Source organism: Danio rerio, chromosome 16 (assembly GCF_049306965.1).
Source record: "Danio rerio strain Tuebingen ecotype United States chromosome 16, GRCz12tu, whole genome shotgun sequence".
NCBI classification, from domain to species: domain Eukaryota; kingdom Metazoa; phylum Chordata; class Actinopteri; order Cypriniformes; family Danionidae; genus Danio; species Danio rerio.
Window position 1 is genome coordinate 13610968 of NC_133191.1, and position 26627 is coordinate 13637594.

The window sequence follows — 26627 nt, forward strand, 5'->3', positions numbered from 1 at the left end:
ACAGTAAAAGCATTTTACAAGGACATTCTACCTCACCAGTGTCAATGTTTATAATTCGACATTAACTTAATAGGACATTAAATAGAATACATAATAGGACATTTACTGTTTTAGCATCAGTTTACTGAACCTAATAACCTTAAGGATGAAAGTATTTTGTCCCTTAAAAGAGTTTAAAAGTATTTGCAATATGATAGTGCATTATAATCAGTGGCACATAATGATCTCAAAATGACAATAATCGCCATTAATGAATAATTCTAATCGTTTATGGCAACAATGTCTGAGACATATATTGCACAACAAAAATTCTTTATCATGACAGGTCTACTTAATCAAATACCTGATTTAGCATTTGGTGTGACCCCAGAATAAGGTTATCATCACTACCTGTTGATTCGGAATGTCATTGACAGTGCGTCACATTGCGTTTTTGCATGTGGACAGATTTTTAAAAAAAGGCATGAAAACTCAAAAATAACTGTGCACTAGTGAACATGTATTCTCAATGGCAACATTAAACTGGGGAGAGACATATTTTGTCACCCTTCTCATTGAAAAATAGCCAATAGCATTGTTCTTTCAAAAATCAGATGTTAGTGTCAGTCTGTTAGTTTTAAGGATATCTACAAGCTAGTCTAGTTTGTCACTGCCGCTTAAATTGTTCAACAATTTTGTTTCACATCACCCCCTTTCTATTATCTGACATGCCCCGTCCCCTTCACAGATCTCATTTGCAATTTATTTAATGCGCTTCAGCTCAACCACTCTCACTGGCAGAGCTGTAATAAAAAAATAAAAAATAAATAAATAAATAAAAAAAGTGTGATTGGCTGTTTTTTTAAGGGGAGGAGCTACTCTGTGATGATAACTGTGCACTTGTGAACATGTCCTTAGTTGATGTATTTTCAATGGCAACGTTAAACTGGGGAGAGACATATCTTGTCACCCTTCCCATTGAAAAATAGCCAATAGCATTGTGCTTTAATCACAGCTCACTGATGACGGCCACTGTAATAGCAAAGCTGAGTCTATCAAACTATTTATTTTCTTTAAAATACAACATTACAACATTAAGAGTACAATTCAAATGGATCTAATATGTTTTGCAGTCTCTGCTGACTGATAAGATCATGCATTTGATCTGCTCAGTGCTGCCATCTATCTAGTGTGGAGCAGACTGTGTATATACGCTGCAATAGTTTACTTGACAATAACACAAAACAACTCAACATTCATTCCAATCGAAAGGATTTTGTAATATCTAAATTATGTAATCGTTTATTATTTTCTTATATATGCAAGTCTTTAGCTGAACCCTCAGTTCAAATGCTCAGTTACATTTAAATTAATAACCGATTGATCAACATGTACTGGTGGGATTTTTTGGATAACAGAGACAGATGAGAAGCTGAAGTACTCTTTTAAGTCATTAAAATCATTGTTTCTTACTAGCAGAAATCAGAAACTGTACATTTTGAATGCTTACTTTTTCTGAATGTCAATTTTGACACTGTTTTGAAGAACACTAGCATATAAATATGCTTAAAGATGGGGCAGGCGGTTTTGGAGAGTTTAGCAATAGCAAGCTAACATTGAAAGCCAAATATCATGCCCTCCCTGCATAATCACTCTGCAAAGCCACACCTCCTCCAAAACACAAGAACATGAACAGCCAAGCCAGAACCTTAAACGTCAGAGAGTCAGATAACCTTATTCTTTCTCATGCATGAGTCACTTTTAAAAGTCCCATGAAATAAAATTTAACAAATCAGATGTTAGTGTCAGTCTTTTAGTTTTAAGGATATCTACAAGCTAGTGTAGCTTGTCACTGCCGCTTAAATTGTTCAACAATTTTGTTTTACATCACCTCCTTTCTAGTATCTGACATGCCCCGTTCCCTTCACAGATCTCATTTGCAATTTATTTAATGTGATCAGCTCAACCACTTTCACTGGCAGAGCTGTAATAAAAAATAAAAAAATAAATAAAATAAATAAATAAAAAAGTGCAATTGGCTGTTTTTTTAAGGGGAGGAGCTACTCTATCCTGCCTTGTTTTCATTTTTCGGTTAAGGGTTACGTCAAGGATCGAATAAAAATGCACATCTTAAAGCACAGGACCTTTAAAAGAAATGTTTTGTGGTTGCTTTACTGATTACATTTTCATTATGTCTATTGTGGGAATGTACATCATCACAGAATGTACAAATATATATTTTGCCATGCAGGTAGGACAGCCTACCATGATGTTCGTACCATACCTATCATAATGTTCACTGGGACAATGTTTGTTTCGGTCTATCACTTTTCATTGATCATGAAAAATACATATACATACATTTGACCACTTAAACAAAACAGAACTATCAAGATGTAAAGAAAAAGAAAATTACATGTTTAATAATAACACGTTGATACTGTACTAACACACAATAGAAGCTTTTCTTCTTTTATTTCATGGGTACTTTAATAGGCTGTACTTATAATGACTTAAATGTTTAAACATGACCGCTTTTTATTATGATTCCAGTTCCTAAATCAATATTACATGAAATAAAAGGTCTTTTCAACAGTTTTCGGTTATTCTACAGAAATGACTGAAGCTGGATTACAGGCAGGAATGGCTTTCCTTACTCAGGTTAAGCCTGTAAGGTGTGGAAGGATAGTGAAAAATGAAAGACTATCTCCTCCATGTTCTTCTGTGAGCTTATGGCTGAGGGCTTTCTGAAAACAGTCCTGTGCCCTTTTTACTCACTGGGGAATGAGTGGATTTCTCTCTTCACAGAAAAAAAGACAGATTTTTAGCTAAGTGACGGGCCACGGAGGAAAAGGTTACGAGCCTGAGAAAAAACATAGAAGGGGTAAAATGTGTCAAATAGGGCTTTGATGGTATAACTGAGCTCATAATCCATATACAGAACACTAGGACCTGTAGAACTGTATGTATCAACATACAAATACACAATGTTTAACATAAAAAAGTATAATAGCTGAAATATAATAGCTGTCAAAAAAATGCTTTACGTAATTAAGCAATATTCCAATTGTCATATGTTTAATTTGGTAAATTATTATTATTATTATTAATATTATTATTATTATTATTATTATTATTATTATTATTATTATTATTATTATTATTACTATTGTTGTTGTTGTTGTTGTTGTTATCATCATCATCATCATTAATAACAATAATTATTTATTATTATTAATATTATTATTATTATTATTATTATTATTGTTAACTTAATTAACCTTGTTAAGCCTTTAAATGTCAATTTAAGCTGTATAGAAGTGTCCTCAACAATATCTAGTAAAATTTTATTTACTGTCATCATAGCAAAAATAAAAAAAATCAGTTATTAGAAATGAGTTATTAATGAGCATTCTCCGGGTGCTCCGGTTTCCCCCACATTCCAAAGACATGTGGTACAGGTGAATTAGGTAGGCTAAATTGTCCGTAGTGTATGAGTGTGTGTGTGTGAATTTGTGTGTGGATATGTGTGGGTTGTGGCTGGAAGGGCATCCACTGCGTAAAAACTTGCTAGATAAATTGGCGATTCACTCCGCTGTGGCGACCCCAGATTAATAAAGGGACTAAGCTGACAAGAAAATGAATGAATGAATAAATGAATCATTAGAAATGTGTTGAAGAAAAAATATTCTCTCCGCTGAACAGAAAGTGGGGAAAAAATAAACAGGGGGGCTAATAATTTAAGGGGGCTAATCATTCTGACTTCAACTGTATATATATATATATATATATATATATATATATATATATATATATATATATATATATATATATATATATATATATATATATATATATACATAATACATATTTTTAGAAGAATGTACATTCTACCTCATACACTGTAAAAAATGCAGCTCTAAACACTTCATGGTCACAAAAAAGTTGTTGCAAAACTAATTTGGAAGCCTTTTATCCAAAGCAAAACATAAATGAGAAATGCTACAACCCAAGCTATTTATCATAAGCAGACACTAAACAGCAATCACGGAAGTGCTGTGATACAGAGCATCAGAGAGATTTTACCCCTTTTTTTGTCATTATTTACTCACCCTAATGTCATTAGTTATTATTTTCATAAACCACAAAATTCACAAAACAAAATGAACAAAAAGTCATGTGAGAAAAGCCATCAATGTATTCTATATGACTTTCAAACTGAAATTTAAGCCTCGAGCTGCTCATAACCAAATGCCAGACTATCACGACATCAAATATCTGAGCCAAACACCAAATGTCAAAAGGGTTGTATGTGCATCAACTCTGTGCTTTTATTTCATTTCAAATCCTGACGACCTGAGATTATTTTGGTAAAAAAAAAAAAAATAATAAATAAAAATAAAAAGATTTGTTTGTGGAAAATAACACAAGTTTGGGATAAGTAAAAAAAAAAAAAGCAAAAACGTTCCATCTTCAGAGCTATTCCTATAGGACACAACATCCTCACAGCAGTTTAAAAGCAGCACACATTTCACATACTGTATTACTGTCTTGTCCCAGTCCCAAAACTCAAACTTTGTTTGCAGCATTGAGCCGCAGGACTTTTCCCCGATACACCAGCAGAGAGTGGCAGCTATCAGCACCAAAGCAGCCCTCGAGAGCCATTCAGATCGAGCGAAAGATGTTCAGCTCTTAAAAAACTCATCCAAAGTCTCGGCGGCGGGCGAAGAATAAATATACTTCTCATACGCCGTGTATGTACACGAGTATGATATCAGCCAACCCCTGGCAGCTAGAAGCTAGACTTTGCATATTAGCACTGGATCAGGGCTGAAGCGTCTAATTGAAAGGAATAGAGCAGGAAATGGCAGCAGTCAGCATGCGGATTCCTGCAAGCGCTGGTCTCATTGGGCTAGTTATCCCCAGTTCTTACTGCTCTGTAACTGAGGCTGTGCCACTACAAAAGGCTCAGAAATCAAACGCATCCGGGGCGGATCGTTGGAAATTAGAAAAAGCCGATTTGGCCACATCAGTTCACCTGATCCCCGTCTCATTCTCCGTTCATCAATCTGTCTGCTTGGGTCAGTTTGACTGTCCATTTGTCTCCCTCCTCTCTCTCCCTCTCTCTTTTCACCATTTTTAAACATCCACCATTTACAGTCTGTTAACCCAAGATCCATTTTCTCTGAGAAGGGAGCAAGAAGGGATTGTTGAGTTTGCCGGCTCGTGTCTGCATCTGACAGACAGCGTCAGCCCAGAATCCTCCGCCGCGGAAAGAGATCCAGCCACACATCTCAACAGGTGACACCGTCTTGTATTAAGGATGTCTGAACAGCTTCATAAAATATGCATGGCGTGTCACAAAGTAGCACAACCAGGACTGTGTGGGATCCGAGTGGCTTTCTTGCCGCTGCTTGAGGGATAGAAATGCTAATGACGCGCAGTGTTTAGTGTCATGTCCTTATAATACTCTTTAATGTGTTTGAACGTGCTGTTGGGTCTCTCTTCTCTGATCTTTCTCCTCTCCCTCCTGAATTTGCGCTCTCCCACTTCCAAAATGAGCCGGGTTCTCCGTGTCAGCGGCAGCCAGACGTCTTAACTCTTCTCGACGTCGGAATGTGGGCCGACAAAACGACCGAAATAGGAGTGCCGTAGCATGTGTGGAGAACCAAAGATCCTGCGGTGAATAACAAAGAGCCGGAGTAGCAAAGATCTGGGCCCAAGCTGAGGGGGCAGAGCCTCATGCAGGCAGAGGTAGAGCAGAGGCCTGATCAAACACTGTCTCCCCCGGGAACGGATAATACTTTCACAGGGTGAAACACAAACACGCTGCCATGACACCCCCGTCCCTGTGAACGTCCCTATGAGAGGAGGATGAAACGAGGCGCTCTTACCCGGGCGCGATCCTTACAAATCCACTAGCAGATTTACACAGCATAAACACACATGGACACATCCTGACAGGTACAAAGAGGGTTTCCAGAAAGGTGCGTGGCATTTCATTTCTTAAACGTCTGCCCTCGGTATATATCGATTTATGACAACAGTGTGGACAAATAGGATCAAAAGCACTGTAGCAGTTAGTCTGCTTAACGCTACATGTGGGAAACAAAAACGTCACATGAACTGCCTTGTGCTTGACGGCGTCTGGAAGTCGAATCGAGCATGTTTTGTCTACTTTGAGTTACTAAGAACACTGTATGAGGTCCCTGTAAAATCAAAATGAAAGTTTTTTAGAAATCAGTACATATATTTAAAGGCTATAAAACCCCTTTTTCGGTTCAAGTCTACCTAAGAATTTTTTTAAAATTCTCCAAGATGGGTGTGGAGCTCTGTGAGAAGATGGAGGATTGGGCCTGGCCGGCAGAGCAGAAGAAAAAGAGGGGAGGAAACAACTATTGTTAGTTGGCTCACAAAATTAGACACAAACCGTGAAGAGACCCATGATTTTATAGTTTACAAATTTAAAATGCAAGGAAATAAACAGCATGCATTTCATATACACATAACCACAATTTGTTATATCCTCATAAAGATAATCTCATTTATGTAAACACTATGAATGAGGAGGACTTCTCTCCTCCTCAATCCCCGGGTCTGCATGCAGACACAGTGAATAATGGTGCAGCAGGTCTCCTTCCCTGTCTATTCCAACCATTAGACCTGCCGGTTATCTGGAGGATTTTAAATATAGGCGAACACAGCAGCACGGATATAAGCGATGTGTCTGAATGGTAACAAACTCAACCGATAAAAGACAAAGTTAATTTAGAAAAAGTCACAACATTTCAAGATGAAAACATTTTTCGTTTGTTAAAATAGTGCATTGGTAATTTTTGACCCATAAGTCAACAGAAGGGTCAAAGTTCTATAAGTGAGTATACTACAAAACAGTGACAAGATTCACATTTTTAAGACAGAAACATTAAAAGCTTTAGGTATGTCAATTCTGGTGATCATTTTTTTTTTACATCACCTCATTCTTCAGTTTCTCATAACATTCACAAAAAAGCACACAGGTTCGGTACGCTTTTATGGCCGTTTCCACTGTCAAAAGGTACCTAAAAGCAAACCGTATCATACCACTCTTGGGTTACCCTTTACAAAGGGTGCCTAGCAGGACTAAAGGGTACCAAAAGGTGGAACTAGGCGCGCAGCTGAACACTAATGGTTAACAGAGAAGCATCACTCATGCATACACAAGCAGTAAAATGAAATCAAAGCAACCGCCAATTTTGAAAACACAGCCAAGACATTATATTGTTATACTATATACATATAATAACAAGCCATGGTTGACCCAAGCTCAAACAAACCTTGCCGTTGTCTTGATGTACAGTCAAAGCCAAAAAAACTAAATCTGCCATGTCCTTTTGTTGTTTCACGAGGTCGTCTAAAAGTGCGAGCGGTTTCATTTTCTCCAGGGAGCTCGCATGCACTCACCGCGCACCTATATTTGCAATAACAAACTTCTTGAGCTGATGATAATAACGTGTAAGTGATTATTGAAGTGCTTTGGACATCTGATAATTTCAAAAACAGACAAATGTGAAAGCGCAAAAAAACAAAGGAGAAGCCCGACAAAACAAAGGAGCAAATTGTTTCAGCAACCTGAATAATTAACAAACTGCTATGTTTATCATTGCCTTTTGGAATATTATGAACTTGAAATGACAGAATTACTTTTTAACAGAGTTTACATATGCTGGTGAAGATTAAATATACAAATGAGAGGTTTGCACTGACTGTGGGCTACATGTTGTGTGTTGTTTTTGAACCCAAATACGGACTAAATGTATGCTGTGAGTAGTTGTTCTGTAATTGGTAACATATGGGAGACTGTAAGAGGCTGCATGAGTTCATATATGTTGCATTTATTTATTTATTTATTTTATATAATTGCAGACGTTACAGTAGACTATTTTGCACTGTCATAGATCTGCAGTTATAATTAAATTATGTTCATAGAAAAGTTAATAATAAACTTTTATACACAAGTATTTATGTGTACAAAGCATCTGTTTTGTGAGAAGTGCTTCTCATATGATATGTGAACGGCCCGTACAGCTTTACTTTAACATTTTCTTGAGCGAAAATGACGTTGACTGAAACTTTCTATTGTACACTACGCCGACCAAAAGGGTACCCTTAGTACCATTTAGGCAGAGGAAATGCAAGCCTGATAAAGCTGACCTGTACCGACTCATACAGTACCGGGCCAAAATGCTCTCTAGTGTTTGATATGTACTCTTCAAGACGCCAATGCTGTAATTTGTAATTTAATCACAGCAAACTGAGGGTTTGCCTAAAAACTTGCAAATATAAAACAAATAATAAATGGTAGCCAAGCTTTGTTGATTTGAAAACCATGATTTTAAATAATTTTGAAACATGTAAAGCACCTCTCTATGCAAAGCCTATGGAACATATACACGAGTTGGCATGCACCACAAATCATACCTGACCCATTTGAATTATATGGAAAGCTATATTTTGAAGTGGAGAAACAGTGACTCAGGACTACTATAGTGAACTGTTCCAATCATATGTCTGATGCGTCTTGACCTCAATAACTCTGAACTGCAGAGATGTGATATACTGTAGACTAAATGTGATTGGCTGTTTTTGAAAAGAGGAGGGGGTTATTCTACACTACCTGACAAAAGTCTTGTCATTGATCCCAGCTGTAAGAGCAACAAATAATAAATTGACTTCTAGTTGGTCATTTGGAAAAGTGGCGGAAGATTTTACCGATGAACTACATCCCGATCATCACAATGATCACAAATACTGCAGAAAACCTATAGGAACCCTCATGGACCCATGATTCTCACAGAAATCACTAAGGTTTTGTGAAGGAAAAATGATGGTTTGGGGTTACATTCAATATGGGGGCTACAAGAAATCTGCAGAGTGGATGGCAACATCAAAAGCCTAAGGTATCAAGACATTTGTGCTGCCCATTACATTACAAACCACAGGAGAGGGCACATTCTTTTAATAATTCAGCCTCTACTTCAAAGTTTCTGAAAGCAAAAAAAGTCAAGGTCCTCCAGAATTGGCCAGCCCAGTCATCAGACATGAACATTATGGGAGTCCTGCAAGACATTTTCTTTACCATATAATCTATACTGTACATTATTTTTCGGTTAAGTTACAAGACTTTTGTCTAAGCAAAGTCAGACCTATTAAAATTATTAATTATTATTAAATTATTAAAAATCAAGGCATGATGATATTTTATTTTGGTATAATAAGCAAACTTTAGAGGCCTTTGCTTTTCATATCAGCAACTTATGATATCAAATGATCACCTAGAAGTCATTATTTGTTGTTCCTAAAACTTGGATAGGCGACAAGACTTTTGTCAGGTAGTGTAAATCCAGCCCTGTCTTCTTGCTTCAAATGAGATTATATTAAACACTGAACACAAATAGCCATTTCAAAGCACTTCACCTTTAAGAGAACCTGAGACAAAATGGAGCGAAGACAAAGACGTTTTAATGGAGTGCCTTCCTAAAACAAATGGAAATCGAAAACCTCCTATAGTCAGCATGGAAGGCCTTTAAATGTACATTATGGCGGCCCATTAAATATTTTATGAGAATCACAAAGACTGCGTGACTCTGAAGTATAAAAGCATGCAGACATCGCTAACATTATTTTCTCTAGAACATATCTGCAAATGAGACACAGGCGCCAAAGCCAGAACTAGCACTATGCAACCCTTAACAGACTGTTGCACCGTTTGATGGCTTTTTAGGAGTTATACTGTTCACTTTCAAAAACGACAAAATGCCACTGTTTTATATAGAGTGTGCCATTACGTGATCAAATAAAGGCAGCAAATCTAAAAGGCTGGCAACATAAAATTTCCCTCAAGAATCAGAAAAATCATTTAAACCTATATTTTGTGACTCAACACAACAGAAGGGTTAAGGTTATCAATGAGCTAGTGCACTAAAAAGAAGAGAAAAGATTTGCATTTTGAAGATTCAAAGCTTTAGGTTTGTCAATTCTGGTGATCAATTGTTTTGACATCACCTTATTCTTTAATTTCACATAAAATCACAAGGTCAATTAAATGCTCTCTGGTGTTTGACAGGTCTCTCTTAAGATGCTATTGCTAATGCTGAAATTTCATCCTTGTTTTATGATTATTTTGTATGGGAAATAATAAAACACAGCAGTTTTTCAATTAAAGCATTGACTGTAAACAGACATCAAGAGATCACACCAGATTTGAAAATCATAGTTATTGGTGCTCTTGTGTATAACCAATTTTAATGTGCCAAACTTAAATTTGATTGAACTTTTTTAACATCACAGAAATACTTTAAGTCTGTTTCTCCTACATAAAACTCATAGCTATTTTTAGCTTTTATAACTATTATACGTCTTGATAAATTGTCAGCTAATTATCTAAATTGCACCCTCTCATTTGTATCTTTTTGCAAGATCCTGTGCCCTTGACAGTCAGGTTGTATCAAGGCTAGATTTACTAGAGTTATATTTCCTATATTTCAAAAGACTAGCAACGTAGCACTTGAGTTAAATACTTCAAACTGGGCGCAATAACAGCCTCAAAATCTGCAACTAGTACACGCAAGTCTATTCATTCACAAACTATGTGTGAAGTGAAAGTGAAAGTCTCTCTTTGTGCATTTTTGTGTGAACTATTTAATACATCCACATAATTGTTCAAATAAATGTCCTGTAAGTGTTTTATAATGGACGCATGGCCATACAGGTGGATCTAGCGACGCTCAATGGTGTTTCTGCCATAGAATGTAAAATAAACTTGCATATGAGCTTCAGGTATGCTCTGGCGGACTGTTCACTGTTCCTGTCAGCGGTCTCCTAATATTATCCAGCTGCAAACTCAACCACCATCAAATCGAGGCGTGTCAACAGATTTTTTACTGTATTTTACATTTGTCTGTATATTCTTGAATAGTAAATATTTAGTAGAAGATGTTCAGTCAGCCCAGTTTAAAGCTGGTCTTTTGCAGTCTCCCTGTTGACCAGTGGTTCTCTTCGAATCTGTGCAAGTTTTTAAAAAAAAAACATAGTTCTATAATATATATATATATATATATATATATATATATATATATATATATATATATATATATATATATATATAAGTACTATATATAATATTCTATAAGTTATATATAAAATTATATATTTTAAATAAAATGCTGATAATAGAAAATATTAGAAGACAAAACTAATTATATATATTTATATATATTATATAATTATATATATAGCATTTCATACAAACATTTTAGAAAAAATATAATAAATTTTCTGTAGTGAAAAAGTTTGAGAACCCCCGGTGTAATGCATAACTTTTTAAATATAGTAACTCCGTTATCATTACAGTATGATGCGTTTGTCTGTTACTTGGTAAATTAATTAATTTTGGCTGCTGTCTAGCTGTCTAGCGACGCATTGTGGGATTGGTGGATGCCAACAAACCACCTAGGGCTGCACGATTCTGGCTATTTTTTAAATTTTATTTATTTATTTATTTATTTATTTATTTATTTATTTATTTATTTATTTATTTATTTATTTATTTATTTATTTATTTTGCTTCAAAGCAAGATCACAATTTTCTCACGATTCTGTAGATGTAAAATAAAGGTTAATATTAGTAGGCTATTATTAGTGTTAATTGTCAAACATATGGTAAAATAACACTAATAATATTAGGCCTATGTTTAGCTCTACTATTGCTTAAAATGCAAAATTGTGTATTGTCATTATGGTGGACATGAACAGACTTTCATTATGTCCTGATTGTTAATTCACAGTAAAGTGATGACATCAGAATACAACAATTATATTATAAAGTTGATTTATTATGTTTGAGACATATGCTTGTCATTTGTCATTGATAACATTATTAGACCATTTGTATTCACTGGTAAAATGAGACAGATTCCCACTTGTGTTATATTCAACATTATATAGGCTAGAGTAGTTATACTGACACAGTAAACATTTATTTTCATGCACAACAATATGTGTTAGCTATGCCAGAAAAGAAAAACATATAAAATGCTTGTAAAGATAACGTTCGAGGTTACTAAAGTAACCCTTCGTTCCACGAGGAGGGGAACGGAAGCACTATAAGTGGATTTGATTGTTAAATCCACGCATTGGGAGGTTCGGTTCAGAAGCTACTCGTCTGAAAGAGTATTGAACGGGCCAATTAAGAATGAATTGGCAGCGCAAGCCTGCGCAGGTGAGCGGCATAAGCAATCAACTGAGTATATAAGCTCACCTGGCGCCAGCAGACGCTATCCTTTTTAAGCTGAAGAGACTTTTAACAGCTAAGGGACAGTCATTATGGCGACGGAGTATAGTGCTTCCGTTCCCCTCCTCGGGGAACGAAGGGTTACTTTAGTAACCTCGAACGTTCCCCTTCGGGGGGAACTACAGCACTATAAGTGGATTTGATTGTTAAATCCACGCATTGGGAGCCCATTGAAAGCGCCATAATGACTGCACCTTACCAACACCCACCATGAGAGAGCGGTCAGGCAAGCGTGACGCACCCAGATCATGAGAGGCGTGGTCCTCCAACGTGCCCTTGGCCCTAACTTATCCCACTTCAAAAGAAGTTTTACGGAATAGGTATCTTTTTTGGGAGTCGCTAGCGTCTAGATAATTCTAGGAATATACGACAGTACGTTGGGAAGCGTGCCATCCCAGTAGGGAGGACGCTGCGGAGACCATCCGCACCCAATAGGGGGAAACAAATGGAATTACATATGGACTAACCCTGAAAAGGGGGAGCGCGCATAAAAGGTGGTTAGCAGATAGGGAAAGCACGGGTCCGCCCAGGGGGGAACTTAACCGTGGCGGAAAAAGCATATGGGGATCACCAGCAGGGATCGGCCATAGCAGGCACCTATACCCAAAACGCGGGCTGACCAGCGGGCAGACCTACTACGTAATGGGCCAGCAAGTGACTCCTCTGCTGAGTCAGTGCTGGGGGCCTCGGAGGAATCTGCAGGGCTCACCGAATGGGGAACTTTACTGACAGACAGGAGGGTGCACATCTCTCCGTGTTAGGGAAAAAAGGCACCGCAAGCGTGTACAACACCTACCGAGTTGTTTCCTCAATCACCAAAGGTACCTAACACCCTTGAGGAAACCGGCTCCACTCGCAGATTATAAAATCTTGCAAATGTGTTGGGTGTCGCCCAGCCCGCAGCTCTACAAATGTCTGTTAAAGAAGCGCCACGCGCACACGCCCAAGAGGATGCAACGCTCCAAATGGAGTGTGCATGCACTCCCGGGGGGCGCGGCTGGCCTCTGCTCAAATAAGCACATGAAATGGCCTCCACAATCCAGTTGGATAAACGTTGTTTAGACACGGCACTTCCCTGCTGCCGTCCGCCATAACAGACAAAGAGCTGCTCAGAAGATCTAAAGTTCTGAGTACGGTCCACATAAATGCGCAGAGCGCGAACTGGACAAAGTAAGGACAGGGCTGGGTCTGCCTCCTCCGGGGGCAGCGCTTGCAGGGTTACTACCTGATCTCTAAAAGGAGTGGTAGGAACTTTGGGCACATAACCCGGGCGGGGTCTCAGAATAACGTGAGGAAATCCCGGCCCGAATTCCAGGCCCGAGTCACTGACCGAAAATGCCTCCAGGTCCCCGACCCTCTTAATGGAGGCCAACGCGACCAGCAGAGCTGTCTTCAGGGACAGAAATCTTAAAGATACTGTATCGAGTGGCTCGGAGGGATCAAATCGCAGGCTCGTGAGAAGGAGGGGGAGATTCCAAGAGGGCGTGAGAGGGATGCGAGTTGGATTAATTCGCCTAGCGCCTCTGAGGAACCGGATGATGAGGTTATGCTTTCCCACGGTGCCGCCAGCCACCGCGTCATGGTGAGCGGAGATGGCAGCAACGTAAACCTTAAGAGTGGAGGGCGACAGCCTGCTGTCCAGCTTCTCTTGAAGGAAAGAGAGCACAACACTGATCTGGCAAGATCGGGGGTCTTCTCTGCGAGAGACACACCACTCAGTGAATAGACTCCACTTCAGGGCGTAGGCGCGCCTCGTGGAGGGGGCTCTAGCCTGAGTGATGGTATCAACCACCACGGGCGGCAGGTTACCCAAGTCTTCCTCGCGTCTATGGACCACATGTGGAGGTTCCAGAGATCGGGACGAGGGTGCCAGACGGTGCCTTGTCCCTGAGAAAGTAGGTCCTCTCTCGCCGTCGCGAGGAGGGAGAGCTCTGATATCCAGGTTCGGTTGGGCCAGAGGGGCGCAACTAACAAAACCTGCTCCTCGTCCTCCCTGACCTTGCACATTAACTGCGCGATCAGGCTCACTGGGGGAAACGCATACTTGCGTATGCCCCGAGGCCAGCTGTATGGAATAAAACAACTGGCAATGAGCGTTCTCGGGGGAAGCAAACAGATCGATCTGGGCCTCCCCGAATCGCGCCCATATCAGCTGGACAGACTCGGGGTGGAGTCTCCATTCTCCAGAGTGAATCTGCTGCCGTGAGAGCACATCGGCTGCACGGTTGAGCATACCTGGGATGTGAATGGCGCGCAGCGACTTCAGCCGCGGTTGACCCCAGAGGAGCAGATGGCGGGCGAGCTGAGACATGCGGCGAGAGCGCATACCCCCCATGCGGTTGATATACGCCGCCGCCGCCGTACTGTCCGTCCTGACCAGCACGTGTTGCTGCCCCAGCGCCAGAGAAAAACGGCGGAGAGCAAGGAACACTGCCAACAGCTCTAGGCGATTGATGTGCCAATGCAGCTGGGCACCTACCCACAGGCCCGCAGCTGCATGCCCGCGACACACGGCTCCCCAGCCTGTGCTGGAAGCATCTGTCGAAACAACAACATGACTGGACGCCTGTCCCAGAGGCACACCGGCCTGCAGGAATGAGGGGTCGTTCCAGGGGCTGAGGGTGCGGCGACACAGCGCAGTAACAGAGACTCGGTGTGTGCCCGCATGCCATGCGCGTCTCGGAACTCGATCTTGAAGCCAGTGCTGAAGTGGTCTCATATGGAGCAATCCGAGCGGAGTGACAGCCGCAGCGGAAGCCATATGCCCCAGGAGCCTCTGGAAATATTTCAGTGGGACCACTAACTTGCTGTCGAGCTCCCTCAGACAGTTCAGCAGCAGGCGAGCGCGCTCTCCGGAGAGGCGCGCTACCATGGTGACCGAGTCCAGCTTCATCCCGAGAAAAAAGATCCTCTGCACCGGGGCGAGTTTGCTCTTTTCCCAGTTGACCTGCAACCCCAATAGGCGGAGATGCCGGAGCACCTCGTCTCTGTGCGCAGTCAATTGCTCCCGAAAGTGGGCTAAAATCAGCCAGTCGTCGAGATAATTGAGTACGCGGATGCCCGCTAGCCGCAGAGGCGCTAGAGCACCCTCCGCGAGTTTGGTGAAGACCCGCGGAGACAGAGAGAGCCCGAAGGGGAGGACCTTGTACTGCCATGCTCGACCTTCGAACGCAAACCGCAGAACTGACGGTGGCATGGAAGAATGGAGACATGAAAATACACGTCCTTCAGGTCTATGGCTGCAGACCAATCCTGAGGACGAATCGCATCGGAGGATGCGCCTCTGCGTAAGCATTCTGAACGACAGCTTGTGAAGGCAGCGATTCAAAACGCGCAGATCTAGGATTGGCCGTGACCCACCGCTCTTTTTGGGTACGATGAAGTACGGGCTGTAAAACCCGCTCTCCATCTCGGCTGGAGGTACCGGCTCGATTGCACCCTTCGCCAGGAGGGCAGCAATCTCCTCTCGCAAGACAGGGGCGGACAGGGGATTGACCCTGGTGAAACACACGCCCATGAACCTGGGAGGCCGTTTGGAGAACTGTAGTTCGTAGCAGAGTCCAATCGTGCGTATGAGCCACCGCGAGGGGCTGGCCCGCGCTAACCAGGCAGGCAGAGCCCTCGCTAATGACGTCATCGCAGCAATCGTTGACATACCCGCGGAGGGGCAGCGCGGAGCGGGTGTGCTGATCCGGGGAGTGCGAGGGTCCCACAGAAGAGCTGGAGGAGAGCGATTCGCTCTGGCTCCGCACCCTGACTCCGGAGTGGGGGCTTGGGGGCTGGGAGAAGGGAGACCGTCCCCCCAGCGCCTGTGAGCCGCTGGCGGAGCATGCAGACCTTGCGAGCTGAGAGCCGGCGCATCCCAGGCTGGCAGGGCCTGCAGTGCCCGTGAGCCACTGGCGGAGTGCACCGAACCTGCGAGCTAGAGAGCTGAGCTCAAACTGGCAGATTTCGGGCTGTCACCTCCGGAGAAGTGGAAAAGTGCCCTTTCATTTCATGGCAGTAAAAAGTGCCGTTGGAAATGGCGCCCCGCCCTCCAGCGGGGAAAGAGCAAGTTCCCTCCTCTCCAGATGACCTGTCCCAGGGACGCTTCGCGGTCCGTTGCCAGACTTAGCGGCGTTCTGGGCAGGGGGAGTGGCCTGCTTCCGAGGTGCTCGACGCGCTCGCTTCGCCAGAGGCGAGTGGGGGGGCGGTGCAGCTCTCGTAGGCGGGCGCCTTCGGCGAGGAGCAGGTATGGATGGCAGGCAGGCGGAGCGGGCTTACGGGGCCGCCGATTAGACATCACCCATGGGACTGCTCTCTCACTGCCTCGAATTCCTGGGTGAATTCGCAGACTGTGTCGCCGACCAGCTTGGGATATGGGCGAGTCAAGAAAGCGGACTTTGTCAACTTCGCGCGTATCAACCAAGCTTTGTTAGAGGTGGGGCTTCTGGGCCACTAGTGTGGACATCGTCCTCCCCAAAGCACACGCAGCGGACTTAGTAGTCCGAAGAGCTTAGTCGGCTGCGGTGCGAAGCTCATAAGCCTGGGTTGGACCCACCCTCGTGCAGCTCGGCCAGCGCCTGCGCTTGGTAGCGCTGGTCGGTGGCTATCGCATGCAAGGCGGATGCAGCCTGGTCCGTAGCTTTGTAAGCTCTAGCTCCGTGGGAGCCGAAAACTCACAGGCTTTGGATGGGAGACGAGGCAGACCCCGCCAAGAAGAGGCGCTGCGCGGATTAACCGCCATCGCACACTCAACCTGAGGAATCGCCACATACCCCCTGGCCGCTCCACCACCAAGAGTGGTGAGGGTGGAGGGACACGCAGCACGAGCAGAAAAAAGGTGCTCTTTAAGACCGCGTGAGCCTACTGTGTGTCGCCGGGAAGAAGGGAACGCCCCTCTAGTCGGTCCGGCCGCGGAGCTGGGGGATAAACCATCTCCAACCCACGGCCGAAGCAGCCCGGGAAAGCACGGCTAACACGTCCGTTTCAGTATCTGTTTTGACAGCGCTCACCTGCCCGAAGGGGGCGAGCGGGTCCGGATCATTGTCGGACAATGAAAGCCCACCCTCCGATGCCGCGGAGGACATCTGATCTCCGGTGTCAGCGAGCGTGAGAGCTACCATCTGATTAGACGGATCACTCCCAGCGCCCGAAGCTTGGATGGAGCGCTTGGCGGAGCGAGAGGTCTGCGAGCCCGTGGGCGGCGGATTGTCTCTCGCTGAAGCCCTCAGATCTGCCCGAGCGCCCGCTGCAGAGCAGGAGGCAACTGGGGTGGCTCGCTCTCTTACGAAAGCTAACCGCGATCTCAACTGCGCAACGGTCATGGCATCGCAGTGACGACATGAACCGCCCCCGAGCACCACATTAACATGCTGGACCCCCAAACATGTAATGCAGTGATCGTGTCCATCATCCGGAGCCAGGAAACCCCCGCAACCAGAAACGCACAGTCGGAGCGCCATCCTGAAAAGGACGTGCTGCACGACTGTGTTGCTCTTTTAGAATTTGCAACAATAAGCACCGCTCTTGGAGGACCGGACCCAAAGGGACGCCACGCAAGGGAGATACCCAGCTCGACCGTCTGCCGCTGCGTGGACTCGCTCTGGACCGGGATGCAATCGTTCTCTCGAAATGGCTGTAGATCAGCAGGAGGAACCCTCATAAGCTCGATCAGAAAAGGCTCTGAAGCGAAAAGGATAGCGTCTGCTGGCGCCAGGTGAGCTTATATACTCAGTTGATTGCTTATGCCGCTCACCTGCGCAGGCTTGCGCTGCCAATTCATTCTTAATTGGCCCGTTTAATACTCTTTCAGACGAGTAGCTTCTGAACCGAACCTCCCAATGCGTGGATTTAACAATCAAATCCACTTATAGTGCTGGAGTTCCCCCCGAAGGGGAACTGTAAAATGCGTTATGATCATTTATATTATGTGCGCGCAGGTTTACTTTCACTTCTGAGTGCAGCTCTATAACTGCCGTCATTGGCGTGCACGCGTGCGTTCTCGGAAGTAAACAAACAGCTCGCAGTCAGCTCACGTGTGATTTTGCGGCCGCGAATACATCATTACATCTAGACATAAATTATATTTCTGGGTGAGTTATACCTTATAAATGCAGTGTGTGACACTTTTAATGCCAGTTGAAGGTGTCCCTGTTGCTGTGAAGACTTGAGCGGCAGCCTTTACACTTCACTCCTTACCTTGTAATATAATTAGCTGAATCGTAGAAAAGCTGAATTAAGATTTTGTGTTGGGTCGATTTGGGATCGTGATCTTTTTTCGATTAATCGTGCAGCCCTACAACCACCGTAAAGAAGACGTATAGTGCATGAGGCGCCAGACTGGACAAAGCAAAAGCAGAGACCGACTAAGCGTGAGGTACACCAAGTATGCACACAGGAGAGACTGGGTGCACTCAAGAGAGGCCAAGTGTGCTCGCGATAGAGACCAAATGCACAAAAGGTAGACTGAGTGTATGCGTGAGAGAGGCGGAGAGACTATTAACAATATTATTATTAATTACTATTACTAATCAGGGCTCGAAATTAACCTTTTTGCTTGGCAGAACTGTTGCTCTTAACTTTAAAAAGTTAGGAGCACCAGCCAAAATGTAGTCGCACCCAAGCACCATTTCTACAAGTTTTAATGTTATAATAACCGATTTACTGCATTTGAAATTAACCCTAAAAAATCTAACAAAAAAACAAAACGACATCTGCATGTGCCCACCGGCCCTGCACTCACTGCTTGACATGGATGAAACTTGGTTAACAATAATAACTTTGCCGTTCTCATGGGTGCTGTGTAAAATTGCACAGATAATATTGACTGACATAAAAGCTTATTATTTGCATCCGTCATCTTATTAGCAATACCATTTTTTTCAGGTGTCATTATTTGTAACTTTAGGTGTTTTCTAAAACTAAATCTGTCAGTGATGTTTTCATTCTCTCCTCTTCAGTGTTTTTTAAAAAAAAAAAAAAATTCTATTCAGTGCATCTAAAGAAAGGCATCGACTGAGTGATTGACAGCTGATATTAACCAATCCGTTCGCATTCAGTGCTAGAGCAGTGGCCCAATAAGAAGAGCTTGAAGGCGGGGCAAGCATTGCGTGCTTTGTTTACTGCCGCAAGTTGACATGACAACTGTTTTAAACTATTCATGAGCGCTGCGTTTGGCGTCTCAGGTGCTAAGATGCGTTCTGCGTGAATGTCTCCTAAATCTGTATGTGCTGTGAACATTTTGCAGTGTAAACTGGTCGCACGGCACCCATTTTATGCAGTTGCACAAATGCTCCCAAATATAAATTGAGGTAGCATAGATAAAATTTTGGGCGCATATGCGATCAAAACAGTCGCAATTTCGAGCCCTGCTAATACTACTATGCTTGTTGTTTCAAATAAATAACCACACATTTGTTATCTGTTTAACAAAATTGATTAGTTTAGTAGGCACAGTGACACATTTCCGTTATAGTTCAGAAAACGTTATTTAATTGTATAGTGTTGTTCGGAAAAAATGCTGTGATTTATTTTTTTATTGTTTTACATAATTTTATAGATGTTAAACAACAGCAGATTTTGCACTTTGCATATATACAGCTTACTTTTCATAAGGTGTTGAAGTACTACGTTGGTTAGTTTGAAAATTACTCTTCGATTTCATGTACATTTTCAGCATTCATGTTTTGTTTTCTTTTGTTTAAAATGCATAAAATTGATGGTTGTCTATAACAGCAGTTTCAAGTTTCACCAAATTGATTCTGAATGATAATTCAGATTACTTTAATTTATTTATTTTATAGAAGTTTTGTGTTTGCTATCTTGTTCCTAGTTTCTAACTCAAGCTGTGAAGGAATGTTTAAGGGATAAATACAACAATTTCTATTGTGCTGAGGCAACTTTAGTTTTCTTTTTTTTTCTTTCTGAATATATTATTCAACTGGTTTATCACCTTGTGATATTTCTTTTATTTTTGTGCTGCTGGTTGAACTTAAATAAAGTCTTGTGTTTTAGTTGTGAGAATGAAAATTAATTAAAACTGTGAAGTTGATCAACAGTGTATTTTCCATGCAGCACTGAAGTGATGTTATAAGGGCAATAATTGGAGCATTAAAATATCCTTGAGAGAAATAACTTAAAAATTACTTAAAATGCATATGCGTAATGTATTTTTTTGAATTTTTTTTTTGGTAATCGATAAATTAATTGAGTTACTTTTAGAATGAAGTAACTACTAACTGTTTTTCAGTAACTAGCACAACACTGGTCATCATTCACTTTGAAAGCGAGTACCATTAATGTACTGATCAGCATTCTCTTTGTATGGTCGATGAAAGTAAGAAAATTATTTGGATTTGAAATGTCATGAGAGTAAATGAACACAAAATTAAATTATTGGCTGAAGTATTTATTTAATACAGGAGAATTTTATGATTTGAGAATAAATAAAGACTGGCCTGATTCAGAATGGACTTAATGTAGAACAGGCAGAGAGGAGGAGCTCGGCATCTAACCAAAGAATTGGCTGGCACCTAAACAAAGCCTATACAAGAACACTGATGGAACAAACAATCAACACTCGACCTTTCAAGATGCCTTGGGCAACACAATCCCCATGAATCCTCTCACTCTCATATCGGAGCCTGTTAACGTGAGTCTGTTGCTTGTCATTGGATCAAAGTGCAATCATTGGTTCTAGGCATGAAAATACTTGTGAAAACATTGATGTTAACCTATGTCATGCTGGATGATAGTATATGCTGTACACGCACTGCTACTTTGTAAGGTAAACCTGTTTAAATGTCCATTAGAAGAAGAAAAAACATCTAATCAGCCAATCACAATTAGACATATATACAGTATGTGGTAAAGATGATCTGGAAAAATATAAACCAAGCATCAGGGAAAAAAAGTGAAATTGCTGATTTACTGGGATTTTCATGCACAACCAACTATAGGTTTTACAGAGAATTGTCTAAAAGGCTTTGTAAGTAATTTTGTGCCTATTTGGGACGGCATTGCAATGTACCATTCCCTTGCAGAAAGCAAGCTTTTGGAGGGCACATAAGTCTGAAGCTGAAGTGGTGAAGCAGTGCATTGACTGCTTGCAAACATCAGTGTCTAGAAGTTGATGTAAACGGCTACTGGCAACCACTGCAAATTGATGAACTGAGGTGCAACATGTGGTCTTTTTGGCTTGTTAAAGACCACTTTCGCTGCCACATTTTGGATCAGCTCCAGAAGCTTGACAGTAGGAGGCCTGCCAAGAGACCACTACAATAGTGCAGCCTGGACAGAACTTAGACTTGAGCTTGACAACAACAAGACTTAAACAACAAGTTGCATTGAATGTTCTGATAGAAAACACCTGATCCTTCCAATGTTGCGTACAATAAATCTGCCGAATTAGTTTTTACTAGTGTAAAGTTCAACTGATAGTCAGCCAAAATATCTAAGGCTGTTTCGGAAAGAGTTATGGTTGATGCACCTAGCTGAGAAGTTGTAATAAAGTGTTGGCTGAAACCACAAACAGGATCAAACAAGAAATTTCTGTCACACATGCGGAGATGCCAGCAGCTATTATCAGAAAATCGGGCTGGAATGAGAGGAAGAACTGAACATTACCAGCAAATCAGTAATAGGAAAAGCCATGTTTCTAAAAGACATATCGTAGTTATGCAATTTAGCTAGAGAAAAAAAAGAGGTCAACGACCTGAGCCCTAAGACACACCAGTATCTAGGTGTTTCAACCAGGACATTTCACGCTTCAGAGACTCTTTGAAGGATCTACCCGAGTGGTGAGAGTGAGTGAGATGCCTCCCAAAAAGTCTTAATGATGCATGAGATGAGTGAAAAAATGGCCAGGCTGTTTCAAGCAGATAGTAAGACAACAGAAACTCAAATAACTGTTTAAACCTGAGGTCTGCAGAAGAGAATCTCTGAACATAAAACACATTGAACCTAGAAGCAGGTGAGCCACAACATCAGAAGAACACACTCAAACTGAGGCTACAATACTCAAAGGATCACCAAAACCGGACAATATAGGATGAGTCTTGATTGATCTGTCAGAATTTGTGTACACAACAGTGATGTGCGATTAATCAAAATCGAATCGCAATCACGATTTGAAACATTGTGATTAGCTTATCACAAGAGGCTGCGATATGGAGTATAAATTAATTTTTTTCCCCAAACCAGAGCAAATGCGTGACTGCCGTTTGTGTGTGACAGTGTTACTAGCCAATTGAGTGAGCACACTTTCATTCTACCCAATCAGAACTTTTCAATCTGCCTCTCATCAGTCATTTTAGTTTGCTGTATTTTTATAATTATTGTTTTGTTTTATTATTATACATTATTTGGGCCCTTAAATACCAATCTTTATATTTAGGTGTTATGTATATCTTTATAGTGTGTTTGACCATGTCCATTCCTTTATAACCACAGGTTACCCATCTTGCCATGTCTACATCCAACAGGACAATGAACCATGTGATCACAATTTTTTAAATCATCTCAGACTTGTACATTGAACATGAACATTGAATTAGTTATACCAGGAGTGTCTGAAGTCCTGCAGATTTTAGCTCAAACTTGCTAAATGCAAAACATGTATAAAAAAAAAAAATTCTAGAAAGCCTAGAAAGCGCTTGATTAGCTGGCCCAGAAATGTCTAACTGGGGTTGGAAATATAGCTTTTAGCGCTGATTCTACCAGGAAGACCTAATGTCACATCAATCATCAAAAACATAAGATATATATATAAGTTGTTCATTTATTTGGTTGCAGATACTGACTCAGAAGTTCACCCACCATCTTCTCTATCACCACCAGGTTGGTCAGCAGTCATAGCTGGATCTAAGAACTTCCAATTCAAGCTACAGCCAAATAAATCATATGCTCTGTTCAATGATACTTTTGTCAAACAATACTCATCAAATAAATGTAAATCAATATAATATTTATCTCCCTGGTCTTTCTGGTAGAGCAAAACTTTGCATGACACCTGCCCTCCAGGACCGATTTTGGGTACCCCTGAGTTATACTCAAATAGCCTAAACTTTCAACAGATGTCAATTCATTCGATACATTCAGCAAGAATTAAGTCAGAGGTACAGTATCTGTTAGTGTAAAGATATACAGTAGCATTCAGACTAGAATACAGTAAGTGAATCTAGTCTATGCAAACGACAGGGTCAAATAATCTGGTAGCAATTAGTACCTGATAAAGCGGCAATTGGAACCAGCAGAAAAAGAGCTTCCACTTAACATTGAAACTTTTTGCTCTTATGGCTCAATGTCAGTGAATATCGCCCAAAGGAATTAGAACTTCTCCCAAGTACATAATCCGCTGTCATTTTCTCTGTTAACAGATTGTAGAGATGGAGAACACAAGAGCTGCCAGGGATTACGATTTTCAGTCTCCACGCTTGTCTTTGTGGCATCTAAATATTAATAATTCTGTTTTAAGGCGCCGGTTTGAGTGGCACCTTCATGTATATGACATTCTCCCCGGCTATATTTACTCAGCTGGGTTTGGTATCAGTTATTTTGTCTCATGACAGCAGCGCTCGGCGGAGAGAAATGTAGACCCACAATGTCCCACGTGGCACCTGATATACGGGAAGCCAATAAATTTAAGAGAGTTTTTATTCATTTATTTATTTATTCCTTCTCCGCTCAGACATACTTAACACAAACACATCTAGCAGAGAACAGGGAAGAGACAAACGAAAAAATCTAAATCCACAGTCGTTATTTTCTATGTATTATCATTTGCATAATAATGGCTAATAATGCACCAAAGCGCTGCTAATCTTAATAACATACTTTAAGCATCGTGGATATGCATAGATAACAGTAAACCTGCTAATTGTACATTATGCATGTCCTCTTGAAATCCTAATTATATGTTTACATCATTGAGGCTTTAACAGTTCTGTCGTGAGGTACAACAGAAAGTGCACCGTCAACACCACAACATTCTCTTTCCTCTGCACAATGTGATGCATTGTTCAGAGTTAATTGTAACGGGGTCTTTTTTTCCTGCCGTGGACTGTCATGGGAAATGGTTTTTCGAAATTAGTGCAGTGTCAAGTTGTATATCATTTTAAAACCCTTTTCAATCTAGATGCCTTACTGCTACAAACTGGAATATTAGGTTTTCAGCTCTCAGTAGATCATCACGATAGTCATGATGAAGTAAATCGCACACTTTATTAGAGCAGTGCGCTGTCGCCACCTTTAAATCCTTCCTATGCGCACTGTAATTAACAGTGCACAAAAAAGAAATCATAAACAAAAATCTTGAATGATATGTGGTCTTCCTTCAAAATCCATTCTAGCGCATTGCTACTGCAGTGCTCAGCATGGCTACTGCAATGCTGCGTCTCATCCTGGACATTACCAATCCATAACAGCGGTTACACAAGAACGCACAGAAATAGAATTCTGATTAGTTCTTACGTCTTCCCAGCCACTCCCAGGCGTGTAGGAGATGACATCCAGAAAGGGATTGGCCAGGTAGCCCTCGTTACTGAAGGAATAGTCCCGCCCACCGAGAGTGATGTTACTGAAATACCTGCAGAGAGCAGAGAGAACAGAGCACAATCAGTCAGTTGAGATGGAAGAGACCCAGAAAGAATTAGTATAAAAGGCTCTGAGGACACGTCAAAGAGGAAATCTCGCACCCAACACTTCACAAACATCCTAATTAGGTCAGATTGCTGCAAGACTGTGGTGAAGGTAACCATTTTATTTCCTTCAGCGATGGAATCAAAGCGAGGCAGTCACTCTATTCCGAGCGCTTAATCTAAACCAGTAAAATACCCGCCTAAATGTGACATTCTTTGTGACTGCTTCAAATGAATCTTTTTATCTTAAATCCAATATGCTTTTGGCAAAATGAAGAGCTGTGCACTTAAAAAAATATCTGACTGGGTGAACAAGTTTGAGAAGGCAAAGTTTCCTCTGTTCTGTTCTTATGAGGCTTTTGTGAACATTCCTCCAAAATTCTTTACAAAAGATTGTGGAGATAAATACACGCAGACGCATTATGTATGAGCCTATTTAGCCATTCGTAGTTGCAACAGCAGCCCTAAACAGGTGAATCTCTTTTCTCCATCAGTCCTCTTGTGATGTGTAATGAGTGTGAGTCACAATGTTGGGTGTTACGCTGAGACTTTCTGCTCATGTCATTTCTCTCTACTACAGTATGTGTAAAACTTTCTATGAAGGGTGATTAACACCTTTTATTTTACTCTGGCTGTTGTTAAGAAATTATAGCTTTAGCTAAAGTTTCATCACTGGTGGCCAGAGTTTTTTTTTTAGGTTTATTATTGATTTAACTTTGCTGACAAAAATAATGAAGACTTAAATATAGGAAAATTGAGGAATACAGCACATAATGTCAAATGATTGAAATGAATCTCTTTATATTAAATAATGTTAGGATTTAAAATGGTTAAATATTTCATTAAATGTTACACTTTCTTTCATTTACTAAAAGCAGGTGGAATTTAACCAAAATTAATTAACATCAGTTGTAAAACATGAACTACATTAAAAAGATGATTTCATCAAAACACGTTTAAAACAAAAACACCTCACATCATGACACAATTATCCACCATACTTCAGTTACATAAAACAGTGGTGATTTAAACTGTAAAACTGTGTTACAGTACAATTCTGTTACCTAGTTAACAGCAAGTTTACATAATATCGCTTATATAGTGAATAACTGAATAAACTGGCTTCGGTTTAAATCTCTGTATTGCACTTTTCTATGGGTGTACTCGCATTAGGTACAGTTGCCTTGAACCCTACTAAAGCGTCCCTTCTTTCCAGACGGGAAATGCATTTTACCTTCCAAGCCAAAGCATGCTAACATCATTGATAATGTGACTGTTCAGTTTACCGGGAAGAGAAGCGCTCTCGCTTAGCACAGTGGAGATTGCTTTAGTTTTGCATTCATTGAACAGTAAGAATGTTTAATAAATCCATATGAAATAGTCTCTTAAAAGTGATGTCGGGTTTTTGCACTTGCACAATAAGTGGACCCACCAAAGCCCAACCATACCATGCTCTGACACATCTCTTCTGAACCACACCTGGGCCTCATTTGGAGCACTCACACTTGTCAAACGAATAAGAAAAACGTTCGGATAGCCTAGCGCACCCTATGAAAGTAATGAAGTATTATTTGTTTTATTTCAGCTGGAACAAAATCAGTTTTTTATTTTTTTAACAGCCATTTAAAGGTCAATATTATTAGCTCCTTTAGCAATATATTATTTCGATCCACAGAATAAACCATCATTGTACAATAACT

At 41.2% G+C, this 26627-nt stretch overlaps 1 protein-coding gene across 5 annotated transcripts in view; it reads right to left on the reverse strand.

The window, feature by feature from the left end:
- The window catches only part of grin2db (glutamate receptor, ionotropic, N-methyl D-aspartate 2D, b), a 297610-nt gene that overhangs the window by 67947 nt on the left and 203036 nt on the right, over nucleotides 1-26627 (reverse strand). For all 5 annotated transcript variants that reach the window (XM_073925936.1, XM_073925938.1, XM_073925935.1 and 2 more), the window contains one exon: nucleotides 24761-24875. In XM_073925936.1, coding sequence (XP_073782037.1) covers nucleotides 24761-24875 — 115 coding nt within the window. The remainder of the gene's footprint in view (nucleotides 1-24760; nucleotides 24876-26627) is intronic.